The sequence below is a fragment of the Culex pipiens genome, chromosome 3, assembly GCF_016801865.2.
Source record: "Culex pipiens pallens isolate TS chromosome 3, TS_CPP_V2, whole genome shotgun sequence".
NCBI lineage: Eukaryota > Metazoa > Arthropoda > Insecta > Diptera > Culicidae > Culex > Culex pipiens.
The window spans coordinates 29,332,493-29,352,660 of NC_068939.1; the positions used below are offsets into that span (position 1 = coordinate 29,332,493).

The following is a 20,168-nucleotide window of genomic DNA, read 5'->3' on the forward strand; positions in this document are numbered from 1 at the left end:
TTACCGTATCAACATGAGTGATACAAACTTATGCGACTGTGGGCAGGGTTATCAGGACATCGACCATCTCGTATGGGCGTGTCCAGATCACCAGGCTCACAGAATTAAGTTGAAAGATACCCTCAGGGCCCGAGGAAGACCACCAGAAATCCCGATGCGAGACGCGCTATCTCAGCTAGACCTTGATGTTCTCTATCCTATCTATCAGTTCCTCTCAGATTCCAAAATATCTATTTAGTTTTCTTCCAGTTAGTTTCTCTTCAGTTAGTTTTCCTCTATTTAGTATAACTCGCCTTCACACAAAGCCGTCGTTTCTGGTTTGCACCGGAAGCAAAGCAAGATCGCCCCAGCAGCTGGACACCGAGTTGCGGCTGAGGACAAAACGCAAAGGCCAGAAGAGCCAACCAAGACCCCTACACAATCCCCCTTCCCTTCCCACGCCTTGTCTTTAACATCAATCCCTTCCCTACTAACCCCGAGTAGGCCGCGGGTAATCGGCTCCCCTCCCACTAACATTTACACACAAGATCCTCTGTAATTATTAAGTTTTTTGTAATTACAAAAGCCGACTCGGTCCTAACCAGGTCCCAGTACCGAAAAGGACCTAATAAAAATAATTTTATGAAAAAAAGGAGAGAGTTTACGGAAATTTTGACTCGTTTGAGCACTGCATAGGGACGTGGCGTTACATCGTGCTGCCATCTGGTTTTTTTAAGTGCAAAAGTGCTGAGTCATCGTCTAAAAATAGACGGCGTCCTATCTCGCCCAGCAAAATGAAGTCGATAAAGTAGTCGGTTTCGATAAGAAAAAGTGGAAAACGTGGTCTAAAAATAGTGACGCCATCCCCCTATGCCGTCACGGTGTAAAAACTCGCGTGCATTGCTTACATGGATTTTCGTCGACGAACATGGGCGTATTTTACTTCTACTCGGATTGAATAGCATTCGATTTAGTAAGTCTCTAGACTATATACTAAGTATTCTGCTTTCAGTCAAAAAGGATCGCAAAGTTATTATTTTAAATTGTTTTAAAAATCCATTTTAAATCCTTTGCGGTCGTACAAAGGGTCACTGTACCCAGAAAATTAAGCTTTATCATTGTGAACAATAATATTACCAATTTAGTTGAATTTTAGAACTCAATCAACGAATCGCCTCTATATATACATGTACATTCTCAATACATTTATTTGTGTATGAACCGAGAAGAGGAAGCCCCCATTCACCTAGGTGGATTAAGTAACGTTTTTTCTGATCTTTTTCGGAAATAAATGTGTTTAAATGTCTGTTAGGTTTTTTGTTGTTTAAAGCCAAATTTGTTAACAAAACATGTTTGTTTATGATGAAAAGTGAGCAAAATCCATCTTTTATTCATTATATCTATCATTAGACCTACACCACCAAACATCAAATATCGGTTAAATTTGGTATCAAAATAACAGTTTGCCTATAGTGGACCCGGGTCCACAATCGGATTATGGACCCGGGTACACTATAGGAAAAGGGGGTCCATAACAGGCATTTTTTTTTTCAATTGGCTATTTTTCTGCTCAAAAACAAATAACTGATGAAACAAATAGTCAAAATTGTTCAAAAGACTTCAGATTTCATTGTTTTGTACAAAGGGTTATGAAAAAGTGCTTAAAATATTGAAAATTTGTGCAAAATGTGCTTCGGCTCTAGGGGGTCCACTAATGGTTAAAATACCCTACATGGAACGCAGTTCATCCTTCCACTGGCGCTTCCCAACGGTAACTGGTCCAGCTTCAGTCAAAGTGATGTGCATAAAGCGGAATGCCGCCATGAAGGTGCTACGCCCCGAAGTGATGTAAAACTCAGGGCTCTGGTAGTATTCTGTCGAGAACGCATCTTAAAAATATCGAAAAACACTGAATACTCGACACGGTATTCGTGCATTTCACTTTGGAATGTCATTTTCGATGTAATATCCAACGGCTCACCGAGAACAAGCATCCTAGTCAAAGGACTGAACAGCACAACGTAATTGTAAAAGTTGTACTTTGTCTCATTCAGCTTCAAATGCTCTAGGTCTTGCCCAGGATGTATTATCAACAGTGATGAATGGAAGAGCAGCTTCTCCATATCTCCGGTGTATGATCCGTTTGCCACATACTTCACAACGTACTCCAATCGTGGCGACTGCAGAAGTGCGTTTAAGATGTTATCGTAAGGAAACTGTGGTGAAAAGTCGATGAAAACACAGCTAAACACCCCTGGTTTCACACTGACCAGGAACTCGATGCTTCTCAGTTGACAATATTTAAAAGTACTCCGATTTGAATCAATGTCAGATTGATGATGATTTTGTTGAAGCAATTTATATATCATAACTTGATTGTGCAATAAACCCTGAGATATTTTAAATGCAATCAAAGAATAGTCAGAGAAACCTATTTACGCTGAGACGTTACGTTTATTTGTCATTTTGGTCATGTGTAGCATAAACACCTGAACGTTCTCAATACAAAATTTCTATTTACACTCGAAACTTCAAACTCCTCCAATACAGAAGCTGCCAAAAAACTTTTAAGTTCAAAAAAGAATAATAACTTAAAATTATATGCATTTTCCCGCACTTTGCCGTGGAATTTATCTTCTCAAAGCAGCTCGAGCAAAAAAACAAAAACCTTGAAGCTCCGACGCCTACTTTTCACAGGAGACACTATCGCTATCACGGCCCTGCGCTGACCCCAATATCTCGCATGCACCAGAATCCAGAACCCGGTGCCACGTCAGTTAATCTTCCGCTCCGGAACCATGTGGTTCTAGTTTCGCGCGTCCTCCGCAACAAAAAATCGAGCGATAAAAAAAATGCTCAAATTTTGTCGACCATCGAAGCGAAAGTCGGCCACGCTGCCGTCTTCCGCGAGTTTGGACGGTTTCGCCGGAACCAGCCGACGCAGGGTGGTCACTTCCTCGGGCTCCGTCGATGCGGACGAGGAGGACGATGACGGAGGCTTTGGACGACCCCCGAGAAAAACGAGCACCCTCGTTGGAGGTTTTATTCGACGACAATCGGCACGATTCCGCAAAAGGATTACGCCGGAAGTGGTCGTCTGCGATGATGAAGGAGGAGCAAATCTGCTTAAAAGGTACGGATTTCGTGGAAATTGTGGCAGTTGGGGCAGGTCCTGTTGGAAGGAATTAATTTATGCAACGAAGGACGGACAAATTGATGCTGATGGTTTTGAAGTGGTCCTGGACGTTGGTGAGGACGACGATACGATCTAATGATTTAATCCGATCGGTCGAGTTGTGGTTCTCGCTGGGAAAATTATGGTGATGGATTGTGACGCGGCAATGGAAACCGGTAATCGTTGGAATTCATTAGTGGAATTAGTGGACCTGTGACCCGATAATTGTGGTCTATGAAGGGTGGAGGTTGTGAAATGTTTTGCTGGCATGCAACGTGGATTTTCTAGTGAAAATTATACTAGAAGCTTTGAATCCTAATGAGTTTTTAAAAGAACCTCCTTTCTGTTTCAGAACTCCCACAAAAGATGACCTTAAATCGAAATTGCCACTTGAAAAAGGTAAGATATCAGAAACATGAACTTATTTAAATGAAACCACCGCCGAGTATTAACTAAGCTATAAAGCAACACAATCAAACTCACTTTTCTCGTGGGTTATCAATATTGCTTTTCATCTGTCTCTACTCCAGAGTCACCCATTTCCATCAACATTTCCCCTTTTGCATTTCGGATACGACGGGGATCATTACGATGTCAAGTGGAGCGTGAACTTTTGAATGACAAATGTGTGACCGATTTCCCCAGCAGACTTTCTAGCATTTTTTGGGAATTACCAAAAGAAAATTTTTGATTGAAAAAAAAAGTAAAAGTGTCTTTTTAATATGTTAAACTGCCTTACCCAAAGCGTTCTCAGTCTCAGATGGTAGTCCCAGATGTCCCCTACAAGCTGCAGGTCGAACCGAGTTGATATCTGGATGGAACACTTTTTTATTTGAGTTTGAAAATTATGCTATTTTTTCACTAAAATGCCAATAACTCCCTTTGGATTAAACCAATTGGGATGCTCTTCCCTGCATTTTGTTGCATTTTTAAGCCCTTTAAGATGCATTTTGAATTTTGAAATTAAATTGAATTTTGCCAGAGTTATAGCCTTTTTAAGATTTTTGACGTTTTTGAACCTTGTGTCTCGATTTGCCCCACTTCCCGTCGACTTAGAGGGCTCATATTTTGGCCAGATGCTAGTTTTATATGTACAAACAACCCCTGAAAATTTCAGGCAGATTGCTGAGGTCGATGCGAGATGGGTATGCTTTGCTCGTGGACTCGCTCTTAAATCCAAGATGGCGGCCAAAATGGCGGTGATAAAATATTCAGAAAATGCATGTCGTAGCTTAAGAAACAATCAACTAATTAAATTTGGCTGATATGGTGTTGCATAACTCGAATTTGATGTTAAAGTAAGAAAAAAAAGGTTCTTGGTTCGATTATCCTAAAGCCTATAGAAACATTCGGAAAATCTAAACTTCTGATAATCGAAGCTTTGTATAATCGATTCTGAACTGTAGTAAAATTTCCAAAACCCGTATTTTATAATTTATTTTTAGATGTTTTAAAGGCACAATAAAAGGCAAACTAAATCACAATGATATAATTTTCAAAAAAAAAATTAAATATATAAAAAATATTCTACATTAAAAAAATGTGTTTCGCCGATTTCAAACGTAAGGATTGATTTTGAAAATTTGAAAATATTTTTGTTCGAAAGAATGGAAAATTTCACATATATTTTATTTCACTTCAAAAGTTAAGGCTAGTAAAAAAACACTGAGAAAATCCCTTGCAATGCACTATTTCAGCAGCAAAAATTAAATTTGTAGAGTGTCTGTCGGTTACTTTAAAAAAGATTTTCAGAAATGGGCGAACATGGACACTAGGTACTTTAAAAATCCTCAAATATGTTTTTTTTGCTGAAATTACGTTTTATTTTATCGTAGAAAATATGGTTTTAGAATTGAAAATTCGATTTTACTAAAAAAAAACATTTTTAAACGAGCCCGTGCATGCTTAATAAACGAACCCCAACGAGCCCGTGCATGCTTAATATGATTACCAAAGCAAGAAAATGCATTTCAAATTGTTAACTAAGTCGCTATTTAGAGACTTGTAACATCAAATAATATAAAAATACAAATTTCGTTAAATCGGCCGTACTGCTCATAAATTTTTTTTTCTATTTTGTTTTTGCAATGCTTCAGGATAGTTTTTTTTTTGTATATTAAATCAAACAAAAAAACATTTAACAATATTGTTCCTTTTTTCAGCATATAATATATATTAAATGTTACAATGAAAATTTTATATGATTCCAACTGTTCAAGAAGGAGAACCTCAAATACAATACTACTTCCAAAAGCAAAACAATTCAGCAATTCTTCATATCGTTCCTTTGTTTCTACAACTTCGGCTCCAGGGCAATAAGTTTTGTCGTGTGTCTTCCAAGACTTCCCTTCACTCTCCACCAACTTCTCCAACACCATCGTCGTCGGCGCCTCCACGACTAGTCCATACGCTGCCGCCAATTTCCCATTTCCACCCTCGCTGCAGCTCTGATTTGTATTTATTTACTGTTTTGGTTCCCCAGTTCGTACCATTTTTTTCCCCCGTAAGGAAACTCACCTTTTGCACATCACCGACCACGACAACTAAGACGACGACTTGAACGAACGCCATATGGCTTCTCTCTCCGGCTGACTGGTGCCGCCGCCTGCCCGCCGACGACTTCTTTGCCGAGGACCGAGAGTTCCCGGTTCCCGGCCGAATCCCTCATTAAAAGTACGGACTTTGGCGGGATCGGTTCGGACCTTCGTCTTCTTGGGTTGGTGCCATCGCGCGCGATTGTTTGTTACGATGTGTGCACGGAAGGAAATCTTGGGCGAGAAACTGTAGACAACTTGGTCACATTTAAGGACCAATATCATTGTGTTCAAAATCAAAATCATTTGTTGCTGGTGTCGAACGAGGATTGCTTTCCCACCAAAATCGAAAACAGTGTTGACGTTTTCGAGAGCAGATATTTACAGTGCGACTCCATGATTTCTTTCCGTGTAACTTGCCCAAAGTGTCCTTGACGTTTCTTCCGTTGTGACCTGCCCGGCACGCAAAGAAATCGTGAGTGAAATGTCCCCTCCGGAGTGCCCCACCTAGTGCCATGAAGCTCAAGTGTCCTTCACCGTTGTGCTTCTCGTCGGAATCGGACGAAGATCGCCGGCACAGCCTGAAGCAACATCTGGTCGGGTTTCGTGACGACGGTGGCGCCACTTCCAGCACTGGTGGTGGTGCAACCAAATCGATGTCCCTGCTCAAGCGGCTCGGGTCGAATCTGCTGCAAAATCTGCACTACGGACCGTCGACGACCTCAACCTCAACGACGTTCAACAACAGTGAGGAAGAAGAGCCCGAAGAAGATCGACAGTTTTATCACGCCTACGATCATCAGAGGCCACCTCCGGAGAAAGATCCCGAACAGCAGAGGGGTGGCGGCCGGTCCCGGGTGCCCATCTATGTGCCGACGACGGCGGCGCACAGGACGGAGCCGTACTTTTGCAAAAAGTACGAAATCGAGCGAAAGCATAAAATCAAGAAACGTGACCTGGTGCGGATCAGCCGAGGTAAGCCACACGTGAGTTGAGTTGTGGTGGGAAGTCGTATTACTATCGGGTCAGTGGGATGGCGCCGGGGGAGAGGCACTGTGGCATCGACGATGGACGATTAGTGTCGGAGCTTTGAAGAATCAGGTTTGACATGATTTGACTGATTGAGGTTGGCGGTGACGTGATCGTGCTATCCTGTCGTATGTCGCTTTTTTACGTTTCGCGAAAAATGCGTTTCATTGTTTGATCTTGTATAAACAAAAAAAAATGAGCACACACCAATTGCTTATTAATGAATTCAGTTAAATTTACTGAAATCTGCACTACTGAAATTTTCATTTAATGGAAATTTGCTGAAATTTCAGCAAACTTTGACAGCTCCACAAATTTTAACTGATGTTCAGCGAAAAACTAACTGAAGATTTCAGTAGTGCAGTTTTCAGTAAATATTAACTGAAAAAGAACATCATAATATGCTGTGCAAGCAATGTAAACAATAACAAACTCATTTTGATTGCCTGCCATTCTGTGAATATCTCAGGATTGAAATCGAATTTTGTTTATCTGTGAAGTTCAACAGGAGAGGTTCATTATTGCACAGCATAGCGTACTAAATTTATTTTGGCCCAAAATCGACGTGCAACAAAATAGCACACGATCACGATGCATTGTTGTATATGAGCAATTCTCTACGAAATCGGTCTTTTTTCTTCAATTTTAATTTTTGTATTTTTTAATCCGACTGAAACTTTTTTGGTGCCTTCGGTATGCCCAAAGAAGCAATTTTGCATCATTAGTTTGTCCATATAATTTTCCATACAAATTTGGCAGCTGTCCATACAAAAATGATGTATGAAAATTCAAAAATCTGTATCTTTTGAAGGAATTTTTTGATCGATTTGGTGTCTTCGGCAAAGTTGTAGGTATGGATACGGACTACACTGGAAAAAAATAATACACGGTAAAAAAAATTTTGGTGATTTTTTTATTTAACTTTTTATCACTAAAACTTGATTTACAAAAAAAAACACTATTTTTAATTTTTTTTATTTTTTGATATGTTTTAGAGGACATAAAATGCCAACTTTTCAGAAATTTCCAGGTTGTGCAAAAAATCATTGACCGAGTTATGATTTTTTTAATCAATACAGATTTTTTCAAAAAATCGAAATTTTGGTCGTAAAAATTTTTCAACTTCATTTTTCGATGTAAAATCAAATTTGCAATAAAAAAGTACTTTAGTGAAATTTTGATAAAGTGCACCGTTTTCAAGTTATAGCCATATTTAAGTGACTTTTTTGAAAATAGTCGCAGTTTTTCATTTTTTTAAATTAGTGCACATGTTTGCCCAGTTTTGAAAAAAATATTTTTGAAAAGCTGAGAAAATTCTCTATATTTTGCTTCTTCGGACTTTGTTGATACGACCTTTAGTTGCTGAGATATTGCAATGCAAAGGTTTAAAAACAGGAAAATTGATGTTTTCTAAGTCTCACCCAAACAGCCCACCATTTTTCAATGTCGATATCTCAGCAACTAATGGTCCGATTTTCAATGTTAAAACATGAAACATTTGTGAAATTTTCTGATCTTTTCGAAAACAATATTTTCAAAATTTTCAAATCAAGACTAACATTTTAAAAGGGCGTAATATTGAATATTTGGCCTTTTTGAAATGTTAGTCTTGATTTTAAATTTTTGAATATATTTTTTTCGAAAATATCGGAAAATTTCACAAATGTTTCATATTTTAACATTGAAAATCGAACCATTAATTGCTGAGATATCGACATTAGAAAATGGTGAGTTGTTTGGGTGAGACTTAGAAAACATCAATTTTCCTGTTTTTAAACCTTTGCATTGCAATATCTCAGCAACTAAAGGTCGTATCAACAAAGTCCGAATAAGCAAAATATAGAGAATTTTCTCAGCTTTTCAAAAATATTTTTTTCAAAACTGGGCAAACATGTGCACTAATTTTAAAAAATGAAAAACTGCGACTATTTTCAAAAAGTCACTTAAATATGGCTATAACTTGAAAACGGTGCACTTTATCAAAATTTCACTAAAGTACTTTTTTATTGCAAATTTGATTTTACATCGAAAAATTGAGTTGAAAAATTTTTACGACCAAAATTTCGATTTTAAAAATAAACAGTATTGATTAAAAAATTCATAACTCGGTCAATGATTTTTTGCACAACCTGGAAATTTCTGAAAAGTTGGCATTTTATGTCCTCTAAAACATATCAAAAAATAAAAAAAATTAAAAATAGTGTTTTTTTGTAAATCAAGTTTTAGTGATAAAAAGTTAAATAAAAAAATCACCAAATTTTTTTTACCGTGTATTATTTTTTTCCAGTGTAGTCCGTATCCATACCTACAACTTTGCCGAAGACACCAAATCGATCAAAAAATTCCTTCAAAAGAAACAGATTTTTGAATTTTCATACATCATTTTTGTATGGACAGCTGCCAAATTTGTATGGAAAATTATATGGACAAACTAATGATGCAAAATGGCTTCTTTGGGCATACCGAAGGCACCAAAAAAGTTTCAGTCGGATTAAAAAATACAAAAAAAATCGAATGACCGAAATCCTAGAGAACTGCTCATATGCTAAAATTAAGTTTTTTAGAGCAATTGGGTCCTTAAATTAAGCTTAAATTTTAGATATTGTTGTTCATAATGATAAAGCTGATTATTCTGAGTACAATGACCCTTTTTACGACCGCAATTAATTGATTTTTAAATCAATTTTAAAAAATTAACTTCGTGGCCCTTCTTGACAGAGAAGTTCCAAGAAGACAATAGTTGATCCATCGAAAAAATGTTGTCTTTTCAATTGGGTTCTAAAGCCCTATGCCAATTTTAATGTACAACGGTAACAAACACGATTGAAAAGCATTTCTGATCACTTTTTTCATATTAGGCCGCTGCAAATTTTTTTGAATTACAAGTCTAGGTTTCAACATTTGGATGAAAAAAGTGTTTTAAAATGCATTTTACAGGCGTACAGTTGCTTTCCAATCATTAGTTTTGAAAATATCAAGATATCGGCGGAATTTTTTTATTCGCAAAACAAAAACTTGTACTTTTTAACTGGTTTTCAGTTGATTAAACTTTAATTTTCATTAAAATTTTGAAGGTTTTCGAAAAAATATTATTTTTGCCCCCTGATATTCAGGCCAACTTGAAAAATATTTGCATCGGCCTTAATGCAAAAAAATAAATTGGCTGGACAACATTTTTCGATAGATAAACTAAGGTCCTAAGTAGGACCTTTTCTGTCAAGATATTTTTGAAATTGATTCAAAAATCAATTTTAAATCCTTTAAGGTCGTAAAAAGGGTCATTATACTCAGAAAAGTAAACTCTATCGTTTTGAACAATAACATCACAATTTTAAGCTTAATTTTAGGACCCATTTATTGAATTAAAATGAAAAAAGTGATCAGAAATGGTTTTCAATCGTGTTTTTACCATTGTACATAAAAATTTACACAGAGCATTAGGACCCTATTCTCCCAAGAATGAGCAATTTTTTGCAAATTTATTTTTTTAAATTATCTGACCGATTTAGGTTCTTTGACAAAATTGTTGCAGAAATCACTAATTTTCGACCTCAACAAATGTAAGGATCGATTTAGGTAATTTGCAATTATTTTTATTCTCAATATCGAAAATTTTGATGAATTGACATCAATTAGTACTCATAGTTTCTAAATTATCGTCACTCAAAAAAAATGAAGTTATTTTGGTTATGAAACCTCCATTTTTCCTGTTTACTTCTCTTTCAGAGGCTGTATCTCAGAAACCATCAGTTCAATCTTCTATTTCAATAAAGCAAATTCATTTAAAAAATTCAGATTTTTTAATCTACTTTGAATTTTTTTAAAACTTAAAACGGTGCAACATTGCAACATTTTTTAAAAGTTCAATTGCAAATTTTATTCCACTTCTGAAAAAAAAAGTCAACAAAAATTTCGGCTTTTTTGAACAGTTTTCGAGCATTATGATTCTTTCGAAAAACAATCTGGCGACACTGACATTAAATTAATTATATTCTTTTAAAACAATCGAGTTTCTGTAATACAAGATGATTTAAAAATAAGGTTTTTTTTTAAGTGTAGCAATTTTTGTCTGAATAGTCCTAATCATAACTTACAACTTTGAAGAACACAAAATCTATCAGAAATCTTTTTCGAGTTACAGATTTTCGAATGTTTTCCTAGCACTTTTCTATTGACAGCCCCAAAATTGTTTGAATACTTATATGAAGAAACTTATAAATAAAAATGGCTTATTTGAGCATAAATCGATGCACAAAGTTTCAAACAAATCAAAATGTACAATGAAAAGTCGATTTCTAAAATTCTAGAGAATTTCTCAAATACAAAGTTTCATCAAAATTAAAAGTACAAAATAATCGTTGTATGAAGTCTAACAGAATTGCTCTTCCATCAGATCTGCATGATAACCGACTTGAACTGAAGGTTATCACTTTGAATAAAATCTCCGCCCTTTCAATACATTGTCAATCCCACCCGGGAACCCACCGCTCCTCCGTGATTTTATAACCTCGACTCCAGCGAGCCCCAATCAAGCGTGACCATCGCGCTTCGTACGCGGATGCAGAGTTGCCAGTTTTTATAGCCCAGAACATCCGCTGCCGCCACCGTCGCCGCCATATTGGAAAACCGTGTACCGATGTCATCGCATGGCTGATCCCCGGTATCCGATTGCCTTTGTTTGCACCCAATCGTTCGCATCAACGCCAATGTCCAAAGGCCAATCTGTTGTTGGTGTTTCCCGGGACCGGTCACGGAGGGTCGAATTTTCGGTATTTACACGTGATTAATTAACAAAACATTGCGCCAGGGCGAACAGGTTTGAACACTTGACCCCTGGACTTTTTGGGGGAGGGACGGGGTTGGGGTCGGTATTACGGAAATGTAAACAATGCTGAAGCGGTGCGGGAATAATGATAATATTTGCGGATCGATGAACCTGTTCAGCTAAGGGGGAACTTGTGGTCAACGGTGGAGTGTGAACAACTCGGTTTGGCTAAATTGTTGACAAATATTTGATGGTTGATTAGGGGTGTTCACTCTAATGCCACTTCCAGCGCTAATCCAAACTTCGATCGACCCGAACAACAATGTAACGCACTGCTCAGTTAATTACAAATAGCTATATTTTCGACAAATATTCAATCGCATTCCAGTGGACTTCAAACGAGTAGCATAGCAGCGGCAGCAGCAGTTGAGTTGACAATGCTAACAAACGAAGAGGAAAGGGCTTGGCCTAGCCGTTTAGGCCGATGCCAGGCAGAGTCGGTGATCCGTGACGGACGCTCGGTTCGTACCTCCGTACGGTATTGGAACCGTAAAGCTAAAGAGGTACACGGTGTGGTTGAAAACCATGTTCCGAATGTACACCCAAACGGCGATACTGTTGCAGAAAGTGTCACCGCACAAATCTGCATCAAAGCATCCAAGTTGGTCAAGATATGTCAGCCCGACAATGATCGATATCAAGCAGACTATGATGATTAAAAAAACACGTGTTTCGGCAAAGCGTCAAATTACACTCAGATATGCCGTACAACATTTTTCAAATTATTTTAAAAATTTTAAACACACCGATCCCAATTGCTATGAAAACACAGAAAACGCAGGTCATCGCCGTTGTTTGTATTGTTTGTACACACACACAAACAGGGCAAAGAGCACTAATTTGACAAAAGACCCCATAAAGTCATTGCATTGTTTTGCATTCTATCAAACTGGGAGGGGAAGAGGGGCAGCATAGCGGTGCGCTACGGATTGATGTTGAATGGAAGTGGGGGAGGTCAGGCCCTACCCAAAAAGTGTGTGTGTTTTGTGCTGGAATTGTTGGAGAAGCGCTTTGGTCTGGAATTATAATCAGGGTTGGAAGAAGTGGTCCGGGGAGAGGTGTATTGATACATATTTCTATCGATTAGCAACAACTAAAAAGATTTGAATAAAAGGTAACCCCTAATACGTGCCTAATTGCCCCCAATTACATCCACTAATAGTATTCCTTAATTTTGGACCACTTGTCAATCCCTTCCGCCATTATGGTTTTCGCATAGTAAATCACGCGGCTCACGCTGCCATTCCAGGCAACACTTAATCAATGCCATAAATTCTCTCCATTCAATGTTTTACGACATTCCCGCAAACAAAAACGGTGGCACTAAACGGGTTATAAACCGTCCGTCAGTCAGTCTCTGTCCGTCCCGTCCGTCAACCCGCCAGATAATGGGAAGCTAATCGCCATGATACGGCGTACTTTTTTGTCGCTCAACCCATTTTCATAGAAGATGGCCCTTCTTCTTCTTCGTCGACCAAACTGTCGTCAAATGTCGAGTTATGACACTGTTGATTCATAGAATGATGTTCAAGACTGGCCAGAATCGCGCAAACTGACAACGCTAATAGCGAACTGTCAAACTCCCCGCCAACTTGATCTGACGAGCGAGGGGTAGCACGATGCAAGTCGGTCATGTTATGAAAGCTGCTCTATGAGTTAAGACCGAAAGGTCCAATTTTACGACCAAAATCAATCTGTGTCCCCTCCCCGCAGAACCGCTCGTAAACTACTTCGACTGGAATATCGATTTGTGTGCACCAAATCGAGGGACCCCTCGTCGAAGACTAATCACTTGAAATAATCCACCGTCGTCGTCTGTAGCGAGTTGGCAAAGGGCTTCATCGAAATGATTGCTGAAGAGCTCGCAACTAGAGACTGGGAGAAAACACAGTCGATTAAGGCAATAAAAACACACTTCACAGAAGGGCAACACGAACGACGCCATATGGCGACCCCTTGGAACAGTGTATGAGACCCATGTTGCGTTGGGGATTCTAGAGCTATGTTGGATTAGTTGTTGTTTTGGTCTTGAATTGAGACATTTGGAGTACATCACAGAATATCGCAAAACGATCAATCATGTTTGAACAGTCTAGAAACGTCCAAAAAGCTAACTGGTCAAGTGCTTCAATCTATCCGATAATGGACATCGCATCTTCCAGGTAGTTAATTATTCTTTGTCAACTGTCAATTCTGCTCGTCAGTGGAATCGTTCCATTGAAATAGTGCCATCGTGACAACAAAAACGACAAACCAGGTGAAGCACCATTAAGCGGATTCAGACCGATTTCAAATTGAACCAAATTGCACGCTCGATTGATCCGGCGAATCGAGCGCTTCTCGCTCGATCGGATCAATTCATACGGGTTGACAACGCATCAGGCCCATCCCAGTTCTGGTTCCGATTTTTTGTGTGCCTCGAAGTTCGCTTCTGTTCTGATGAATCCAATTTTTGAATCTCCATGGAGAATAAACCAACCTGTGCGTGTCGAAATGTTGGCAAATATGTGAGCTCCCACCATAGACAACGAGACAAACGAGTTGATCGAGAAACTACTTTACCATCTGATCATTACCGGCGCCTGCCTTGTCAAAACGCAAGCGCACCAAGTGGTGGCTCGTAAAACAACTCAACTATTTTGTTTAAACCATACAGATAACCTCCACTGCTCTCTGACTGGCTCTCCGCCAAGCCGATTGAATTGTTCGTGAGTTTGACCATCGCGCTTGAAGAACAATACCTGATGGGGCCGCCAATACCGACCGACCCGCTAAACACGATGCGTGGTCGAGATGATATCGCACAAGTGGATAGCGCGGTGACCACCAACGGTGCCCCCAGCCCCATTGGACGGGCGGATAGTTCAAACAATTGACATTCCACATCGAACCGAAGCTTTCCGATAGAGGCAAAGAGATTTTTGTAAATGAATTGCAAAAGCATAGCTCTTCTGGCGATGGGCAGTGATTCGTGAACATTGGCCGATGTCGGCGTGATGGATGACAACACAAATCGGGAAGGACTCGATGAGTTATCTTTTGAGATATTGATCTTAAAATTTGATTTTATTCTGAATAAATTTTGCAGCTTAAAGCTCTCAAGCAATACCTCCAGACGACTTTGCTAATTAATATTCATCAATCATCTCGCACTCTATGGCGTATTTGCTCTGTCTTGGTTTTCCTCAGAAAAGGTAACGAAGAACCGCAAACAATCGACTCTCGTCCATCTGGTCGCGTTGATCGCCGTTGACCAGATCACGTTTTCGGGAAGTTTTATTTGCATTTCACCAGGTTGCGACACTTGGAGTGTTTCAGTGGCGAAGGTTGATGACTCGATCTGTCAACACACTCTCCAGAGCAGCACTGTGTTGACAGCTAATGATCCAGAACATACCCTCAGTCATGCGTCATGCGCGTCATTATCATTAGCGCTATTGGGTTTCATGGAATGGTATGAAGAATCCAGTCAGTGGTGGCCCAATAGGGCGTCAACTTCCGCTCAGACGATTCGCTCCCGCCACCGGCTCTTCCGGTTTCGATTAATTGTTGTCACGAATGAACGAACTCCCGAGATTTGATAGTTTGCACCTGCCAGACACAATGATGAAACATTGGTAGGTGGATCGAACATAGTTAAGTTTGGTACAATGTCTACGTGAAAAAATATTTGAAAAAATCTTACAAATCATAATCGTAATTGTAAAACGTGACAACTGAATCGAAAAAAAGACCACAGGAAACCAATTTGACGAAGTTTAGAATCATCAAGTTATTGAACTTGATAACTCGGAGTGACCCTAAATTCACATGTTATTCTTTTTATCATTCGAAATTGTACAATTCATAACCATAAAATTTTATGTTGAGCAAATGAAAATAAAAGATAAGTATTTTTTCCGTCCTTCGTTTTTCCTAAACTCTCAGGAGTTTATTGTCCGGAAAGAAAATATCCAACAAACTTGATGGATTTTAGATTTTTTTTTTCAGGCATTAAAATGTGTTAATTAAATCAAAACTACACATGAACAATATTCTAGATAATCGCTAATTATTTCGCGTTTTTTATTCCTTGATTTGGATGATAATTTGTCCATACATACGCTTTGTCAAAAGAAGCAATTTTAGATCATTTGTTTTTTTCAAACAGGTCTGTATACAATTTTAAGGGCTGGGTATGTAAATGTTTGAAATTCGATATCATGAGAAGGGATTTTTGATCGATTTGGTGTCTTCGGCAAAGTTGTAGGTTATGGTTAGGAATTTCCGTTCAAAATATGTACACGGAAAAACGATATTTTCGTATTATTTAATTATTCAATTATTTGAAATTTAAAATTAACTCAAATCACGCATTTTTTGATTATTTTTTTTTTCGATGCATTGTTCTCTTCTCAATTTAATTTTTAAGAAAATCCAATAACATCAAAATTAATAATAGTGTAAACCATAGGTGAAAGGAACTCCAAAACTCTATTAGGTTATAAGCAATCCGAAATTGTTAACTGATTATCAACTAATAAAATTATATGAATTGATTTGATTTTGTTTCATAATTTCAAAGCTTAAAAAAGGAATGTTTTATGTCAAAGTACACGATAGCGCATAATCTGCAATCGAAAAGTACTTTGCCATTTTTTTGATAATAATATTCTGTTTTAGGTTAAAGTTTTTTACCAGTTTTTCGATATTTTTCAAAGTTAATTTTTTTTTAAATTCGAATCTCTGGAACCAGATTTTGCTCCATCATGCACTATGGCTTAAAAGATGTCTGTTTCATACCCCATTTGCACGGTCTACTTATAGCCGGTTTTAAAATATAAACAAGGTTTAAACTCATACAATTTTGATAGTAAAGGTTTTGAAAACTGTTATAACCGACTATAACTCGCCCTTGAGAATGGGTTTCTAGTTCCCTAAAACATATTTTAAAACATCAAAAGTTAAAAATATAGTTATTTTTTTATAAATGTCGCGGTTTTTTAATAATAAAAAAATTATGCTCATGGTTGCCCGTTTGAAAAACCATTTTTTTCCCAAAGCTGAGAAAATTACCAACATTTTTCCCTTAGCAATAAGCCCACACCGATTATATCTCTGGCACTAAAGGTCCGAGTAAAGTCAAACATTCATGAAATTTACTTATCTTTAAAAACAAAAATTTCAAAATCAACATTTGAAAGGGATAAATTTAAGAATATAAACCAGAAGGGAAGTTATTACTTTTAGAATGTCGGGTGATTTTGGAATTATTTTCTAGAGGTCAAAAAATTTCACGAATGCTTCAGTTTTAACGTTTTAACTAATTCAACATTGTTTTACGTGTTCATGTTTTAAATTAACATTTTTTTTCAAAAATAATTCCAACCGAAAAAAAATTGCTGGAAACCCATTTGGCGAGACAGCAAAAAAAAATCTTGTATATTTTTTTAGGTTTAGCCTTCATTTATTCCCATAACTTTGCCGAAAATATCAAATCGAGCCCAAAATTCCTTCAAAGGATTTGAATTGAATTTTCATATGCAGTCCTGACTCAATTATCCAAAGGCCTTGGAATCACTTTGGATAATGGAATCACGTATTTTTGTTGTTGTCTTATTTCTAATTGGAGAAGCTTACTGTGACCCCAAAAACCACTCAAAATTGATTTAGATTTTTTAGATCCAGATGGTGGCCGAAATGGCGGTGATGAAAGATTGAAAAAATCTTGAAAGTTTTATAGGAAATCAATCATTTAAATTTGACTAAAATGGAGTCACAGAACTCAAATTTGACGTTTAAAAAATCAAGAAAAGACAATTGTTTCGGTTATTCGGTTATCCGAAGTCCCATACAAACCTTCGGAAGAGCGTACGCTTTTTGTACTAAACTTGAACCTAGTATGATTTGTTATTAAAAAGTCATAAAATCAATACAAAATACCTCAGTTATTTTTTTTTATTTTTTTTTCTAAAATCTTTTTTTTAATTTAATAATGTTTAACAAGCAGGCAAGCCATTGGAAAATTGATGCTCACAATTCATTGGCCTAGGAAATAAACCTTCGTATAATTGCACTTCAGATAATCGAGTCTGTAATGTAACATTTTTCTTTTGCTTCCAAATTTGTATGGAAAACTATATGAACGATGCACATAGGCTTGTTTTGGTATACGGAAAAGTTCCAGCTAAAAAAAAAAACAAAATTTAAAATGGGCTTATTTTGTGGAGAATAACATAATGGCAAACAATGCTCGATTTCATATTAATTTTGCCCCAATCTCGCTTTCCGCAGCCTACTTAAAAAAAACAGTAAAATTAATGTTATACAACCCATAGTAGAAAGCTCTACCAAAATTATATGGAAGAATAAACCTCTCGCGGGTGAGCCACTACGAAATTGTGTTCATTTGTTCATTGAAACAGTTCATCCCATTGAGTGGCTTATATTGCCAAATGACCATCTCATAGTCATCGTACTTTGGTGGCCGATACGACAAAGGTGTGGCTCGATATGTCAAAGGGGTTGGGTTCGAGTCTCGGTACCGGCACTTTTTTTTTGTTGATGAACTGTTTTGAAAATGAACCCATGAGAATAACGCTCTCGCCAAACTCGGGATTTATCCTCTGTGTCCGTTCACAGTACCTTTATACTACCAGATCGTGTTCTTTATTCTCTCGAATGGCGCTGCCCAACTGTGGATGTATTAGCCTGACGAGTATAATTATTCAAATAAATTTAAACGGTACCGAAAGGGTTCGCCTTACCACCCCAAAACCTAGAATACCATCAGTTTTTCGCGTCGCGACACGACTCACTTCGCTGTCACCCTTTTCCGGCAACCAGCACTGCATTCACAGTGAGCTCACCGTGTACACCGCATCAAAGTGACCAACCGCACCCACTAATCCACCTTCCTTCCGTCCAGTCCGGTCCACCTCGCTCTCCTCTCCAAAAACCCATTCATAACATAACCCATAAATAATGCCCATGCCGAGCCTCGAATCTCGCCCCAACAACAAACAACAACAAAACGTCCCATAAGCTACTGCGCCCGATCATCGCTGGAATGAGCGAGAGAGCGCGAGAGTTAACGCCAACTCCGAGCACACAAATGAAAACAAACATCAGAATCATGTACAGAATCGCCGTAAAGGCCCTATCAGAGTCGCAGCGACGACGACGACGCCGACGCCGCGCAGCCGCGAGCTCTCCAAAACCAGTCGCGCACCAGTAGTATCGCGTTACCGCTCGAACGATAAACAGATCTCTCGCTGGTCGCGCCGTCGAAGCCTGCTTCGATTGGTCTTTGTCGAATCTTGTCACGAGTTGTTGCTGCTTTCGGGAAAGTCGCCTAGTTTCGCTTTGTTTACACTTTTTCCGTTTCAAAATAAGCGCACGCGGGTTCTTCGGGCGGTTTTTTGACACTTTAGGTCACTTACGGCAAAGAAAGAGCGCACGAGAGAGCGGGGAAGAAAGTAGGAGAGCGAGAGCGAATCACGCGCGTTATCACCACATGTTTGCTTATCAACGGCCGCGTGTTGTATACCTTGAGTTATCAGAAAACGCTTTTGATGCGAAGCGGCTAGCTTAGCTGTGTTGACTGTGTTTGCGGACGGTTCGGAAAGTCAATATTTTGGTGACGTTCGGTGAAGACATTCGCGCTCGGCAAGTGGCGATCGGAAAGTGGTATAAATTTAAATCTCATTAGCGTCTAACCTAAAACAAACACCCGGGCAGAAGCGACCCTTCGTCGAGCTGTGCCAACGGATCTTAGCCAAGCTGGCTGAAGAATCCCCGAAAAGACCATCCATCAATCATCATCAATTAACCGAGCGGAGATCATTATCTGTAAAGTGCCTGGAAGTGCTAAGCAGCTCTTCGACGACGCTAAACAGCTGAGTGTGTTACAGGGTGCAGAATTGAGTGATCTAGAAGGCCACGACTCGTTGCCCCTAATTAATTGCAGTTGCGCAGCACGAGAGAGAGATCATAATCAAGCTGCAGTGCCAACTAGATCCGCGTATACCTCAACGCGCTATAGTGTTCAAAGAGTGTTGACTGGTGACGTCATAGCTGTTCAGTGCACCCAGCTGATTAGGTTCCGTACAACAGGGGGGAGCAATAAGAAGCACGTGAGGTGATGTCATAGCTGTTCACGGGCGCAAAGTGAGTGAGAAAAGGATGCAAATTGGCAACTCTGTGAGTGATTAGCAAGTTGGGAGTATCGCAACGATTATCGAACCATCGCGGTGCGGTGAACAAAACTTGAGGAAGAGAGATCGCAATCGAAATTTCTCCTCTGCGAGGATCGGTTCCAGAGCGCGGGCTTAAATTGAGGAAGTCGTGAGCGGCAACGCAGGCAAAGGAGGCAAGCGAAATCGTTTCGTCGCCCGAAGTGAGTAAATTAATTCTAATGGTAGAGTAGCAGCAGCAGCAGTGTGGTGAGGGTGAATAAATTATGTGGCCTTTCTGGAAGGGGATTTCGCGAGTTGAGGTGACGGCGGTAGCGATGATGGTGAAGTTAGTTTTGGTGAGGTGGTTGAGAGCTTGGACTAAGTTGGGTTTGATGGGATGCGAGAGTGTGAGAATTTTTTTTAAGATCTTTGGATGAACTTGATTACACAACAGAAAAATGTTCAAAAAA

General features: G+C 38.8%; 1 protein-coding gene across 2 annotated transcripts in view; it reads left to right on the top strand.

Annotated features, from left to right (window-relative positions):
- Positions 1-5,834: 5,834 nt before the first annotated feature.
- Positions 5,835-20,168, top strand: part of LOC120425567 (sorbin and SH3 domain-containing protein 1) — a 181,632-nt gene continuing 167,298 nt past the window's right edge. The window contains exon 1 of one of the 2 annotated variants that reach the window (XM_039590188.2): positions 5,835-6,663. In XM_039590188.2, the coding sequence (XP_039446122.1) occupies positions 6,204-6,663 (460 nt within the window). In that variant the 5' untranslated portion in view covers positions 5,835-6,203. The remainder of the gene's footprint in view (positions 6,664-20,168) is intronic. The other variant, XM_039590195.2, reaches the window with a different exon arrangement.